Here is a 4,419-nt window from a genome sequence, read left to right on the forward strand (position 1 = left end):
CAAACCCCACACCACACACCCCACCCCTCGCCCACTCTCCCCCCCACACAAACCCCCCCCCCCACCCATTCAGCTGGTCCGTCCAGTCAGCTGGTCCGTCCAGTCAGCCGGTCTGTCCAATCAGCCGGTCCGTCCAATCAGTCCGTCCAATCAGCCGGTCCGTCCAGTCAGCCGGTCCGTCCAATCAGCCGGTCCGTCCAATCAGCCGGTCCGTCCAATCAGTCCGTCCAGTCAGCAACATCAACAGGTTTAAAGACATTGACGCCAAAGTATCCATTAGTTCCTCATTCATTCTCTGATCGGGTCCAACCAGTCTCTTGGGTCAGGAACCACCACCAGGTCCGGGATCTGGACCCTGGTCTGGTCCAGAGCTTGTATCCTGCAGCATTTAGATGCATCCCTGCTCCAAAAGCTGGACCAATGAATGGATCAGTACCGGGCCTCTGCAGAACTCCAGCCTGAGGATGAGGAGAAGCTGAAGCTTCTCACAGAACCAGAACCAGCAGTTCCCAGAGGTTCTGGTTCAGTTTCACTTTTAATGTTGGTTTCTGGGTTCAGTTAGCAGAACCCATCCCAGCAGGAAGAGGGAGGAGTCCAGTTGGAACCGGATCGGGCTGGACCGCCTGGTGCTGGTTCACCGTTTCTGTCTGCACCCAGGTTCTGGTGTGATGATGACTCCCACTCTGGACCTGCTGCTGGTCTTTAACTTTTTATTGGACCAGAACCTGGGTGTGTTTGTGGTCTGGTTCTAAAAACAGCTTGGGTTCTGGAAGCCTGATGTGTTCGGTTTATGGGCTAACTGGGCCAAACGTCAGGACTGGTTCTGATCTGGACCACCAGCAGGCCCAGACATTTCTGAATCTTCCTAAATGAGGCTGAAGGGTTACTGTGGACTCTCCACCGTCCAAGTTGTGCCATCTCCAGAACCACTGCCAGAACCGCTGCCACAGAGCTGCGGCTCTGCTTCTGGTTCTGCAGGAGCGTCTTAAAACCAGCAGCAGAACCAGCAGCAGAACCAGCAGCAGAACTGTTCAACTTGTGTTCTGGAGCAGAACCCAGCTGGCTGCTAACAAACCATGAGCCTCTTCCTTCAGTTTCTGATATTGTCCTGCTTGTTCTCGGTCCCTGCAGACGTGGAAGAACACTCTGGACCGCTACCCCGACACGCTGCTGGGTTCCTCGGAGAAGGAGTTCTTCTACAACGAGGACACCCAGGAGTATTTCTTCGACAGAGACCCAGAGATGTTCCGGCACATCCTGAACTTCTACCGGACTGGGAAGCTGCACTACCCCCGACACGAGTGCATCCAGGCGTTTGACGAGGAGCTGGCCTTCTACGGCATCGTGCCAGAGATCATCGGGGATTGCTGCATGGAGGTAGGTCTGGAGCTGCTGCTCCTCCTGCTGCAGCAGGCATTAACCCTGCTGGCAGAACCCTAACCCCCAGATGAGTCACGGAGCAGATTGCTCTTTGAGTCGTTTCTAACCAGTTAATCTAGGAGGATCTCCCCCCTCCCCCCGCATCACAGAGCGTCTAAATCAGGAATGCTGCAGTTTCCTTCTTTATGACCTCTCTGCTCTGCGGCGCCTCCTGATTGGCTGGTAATGCCTGCATCATGGCGGTGTGCTTACGGTAGCTTCAAGGTTTTATTTCCTGCTAATGCTCAGCGTTAATGTTGGACGTTGTGCAGCTGAACTCATTAAGTCTCTGTGGAGAAGAGCTTCATCAGCCAAACGAGTAGAGAGGAAACAACCTGATGGATCTGTGGGGGTTTCTAAGCGGCCCCTCCTCCATCATGAGCTGCAGTCTGATTGTGGAGAGCTGTCCAACTGTTCTCTCTGATTTCTGTTAATGAGACCTAAACGGGTCTTCTGGGTCCAGAGAGGCTTTAATGGAGGATGGTTCTTTATTTCTTCCTCAGTTTGATGCAGAAATATGAATTCAGACTCTGTGTTCAGCCCAGTTGACGTTCTTCTTCTCCTCCTCCTGAAGGAATACCGGGACAGGAAGAAGGAGAACCAGGAGCGGCTGGCGGAGGACACGGAGGCCAACGAGGCGAACGACGCCCCGCTGCCCCCCCACAGCACCTCCAGGGAGCGCCTGTGGCGCGCCTTCGAGAACCCGCACACCTCCACCATGGCGCTGGTCTTCTACTACGTCACGGGCTTCTTCATCGCCGTGTCGGTCATCGCCAACGTGGTGGAGACGGTGCCCTGCCAACCACCCAAGGGTATGGTGAAGGACCTGCCCTGTGGCATGAAGTACCAGCTGGCCTTCTTCTGCATGGACACGGCCTGCGTTCTCATCTTCACCTTCGAGTACCTGATGCGCCTCTTTGCCGCGCCCAGCCGCTGCAAGTTCATGCGCTCGGTGATGTCGGTGATCGACGTGGTGGCCATCATGCCCTACTACATCGGCCTGGTGATGCCCGAGAACGAGGACGTGAGCGGCGCCTTCGTTACTCTGCGGGTCTTCCGGGTTTTCCGGATCTTCAAGTTCTCACGGCACTCGCAGGGACTTCGCATCCTGGGCTACACGCTGAAGAGCTGCGCCTCGGAGCTGGGCTTCCTGCTCTTCTCCCTCACCATGGCCATCATCATCTTCGCCACCGTCATGTTCTACGCCGAGAAGGGCACCAAGGGCTCCACCTTCACCTCCATCCCAGCCTCCTTCTGGTACACCATCGTCACCATGACGACGCTGGGGTGAGTGGGCCTGGGCTGGATGTCTGACATCAAGCAGATTGTGTTTTGCTTAGTGTTGTTGTCATGGCGACCAGAGCGCGTGCTCCTCGGCGTAAACAGTCAGGACACGGATTCCTGGTTCCCACCATGAAAAGAGATGAAGTGTGTGTTTTCCTCCCACACGCTGCTCGTCGAGTATGGTGGTGTGTGTTGGCTGCCCACGCTCCTCACCGCTGCCGGTGGATGGAGTGTGTGTGTGTAGGGCTGCAGCTCTGCTCTATTATCTGCTATGTGGAGCAGCAGAGTGGGAGTCAGGAAGCGGCAGGCCGCGCTGGCCGTCCTGCTGGAGGCTGCTCCGTGTCTGGAGGTCAGGAGGCTCTGAGTGTGAGCCGAAGCTGCCCTGGTGCTAAAACGGCATGAATTGCTGAGCAAACACATTAAGGTCCTTTTAACACCTTAGAGGAACCTCTCAGGTTAAGAAGGTGTCACCGCAACTTCATCACAGCGTCACTACATTCAGGTCGATTTGAAATTGCTGGTTCTCTGGACTGCTGGGTTCACTCAGACCTTCTGCAGACACTGAAGCAACGCTGTGTTTCTCCTTCCAGTAACAGGAAAATTACACCGAGATTTCTTCCCCAATAGGTTTTTCTAGACCTGCCTGGGACAGTTCTCAGGTTTCAGGATGTTTTTCCTCCTGATGGTCCGGTTGACCCGGTTCTGTTCTGCTCCATCTTCAGCTGCTGTGGTTCTCTCTCTCTGCTCTGAGTCAAACCAGCCTGTTCCCCTCCTCGTGAGTCTAATCTAGCACGTCTTTGTTTTGGTTGTATTTACCCAGAATTCCCTGCGCTGTAGTCCACGTCCTGCTTTTAGAGCGGTCTCCGGTCCGCTTGGGGAACGAATTTCAACTGCAGCAGAGTTCATTTCAGCTGAATCCAGACTGAGGTTAGTAGACGCACCAGACCAACCGAACCGGACAACTGGACTGGAGTTGGATTGAAGTGGACTGAACAGAGCTGGAGGGAATGATGCAGTCTGAGTCTCAGTTCATAAAGCTACTTGTAAGCATCTACAGGGGGGCAAACCAGAACGCCCCCAAATTCAGACCTGCCTCTCAAACAGCTCTTCATTGTTGTGTCATGACTGTCAAAGAATATTTCTCCAAATTCAAACATATTTCTGTGAATAACAGCAGGATAATAGCTGTGTGTCGATCAGATCAGATGGAGGACGAGCTGGAGGCTCCATCACATATCAGGCTAGATGGACTTCTTCCTCGTCTTCGCCTGCGGCTACACAGGAAGCTGCAGTAAAGCATGCAGTGCTGAGCTGCAGCTCTGGTCCAGACGTCCAGATGGGCTCTGCAGGTCTGGAATTTGCAGGGATCTGAAGGAAGTTCAGACAGACGCTGAGAAACCGGACCCAGCTCTGCAAGCTTTATCCTGTTATGTTCCACTCAAACAGAGGAACAGCTTCTCCGTGCCCGGTTAATGGATCAGAACATTTCCCAACAGAACCTGGGTCAAGGCGTATCATGTTTCACACACTGCAGAGCAGCTTTCAGCTCCACACAAGATGGTTCGATTAAAGCCTGACGTCTCCAATCCATCAGTTACCCAGAACCGTTTAGTCTGATTAGGGGGTTCCCTTCAGGGAGGAGTCAGCGTTGCTTTAAGGGAGGAGTCAGCGTTGCTTTCAGGGAGGAGTCAGAATTGCTTTAAGGGAGGAGTCAGA

At 54.0% G+C, this 4,419-nt stretch overlaps 1 protein-coding gene across 1 annotated transcript in view; it reads left to right on the top strand.

Annotated features, from left to right (window-relative positions):
- Positions 1-3,385, top strand: part of LOC106941623 (potassium voltage-gated channel subfamily D member 1-like) — a 10,733-nt gene extending 7,348 nt beyond the window's left edge. The window contains exons 3-4 of the mRNA XM_015024697.1: positions 1,132-1,377; positions 1,994-3,385. Coding sequence (XP_014880183.1) covers positions 1,132-1,377; positions 1,994-2,710 — 963 coding nt within the window. The 3' untranslated portion in view covers positions 2,711-3,385. The remainder of the gene's footprint in view (positions 1-1,131; positions 1,378-1,993) is intronic.
- The last annotated feature ends 1,034 nt before the right edge of the window (positions 3,386-4,419 follow it).

Source organism: Poecilia latipinna, unplaced genomic scaffold (genome assembly GCF_001443285.1).
Source record: "Poecilia latipinna isolate Pla-1442-1.1 unplaced genomic scaffold, P_latipinna-1.0 Scaffold3767, whole genome shotgun sequence".
Lineage (NCBI taxonomy): Eukaryota > Metazoa > Chordata > Actinopteri > Cyprinodontiformes > Poeciliidae > Poecilia > Poecilia latipinna.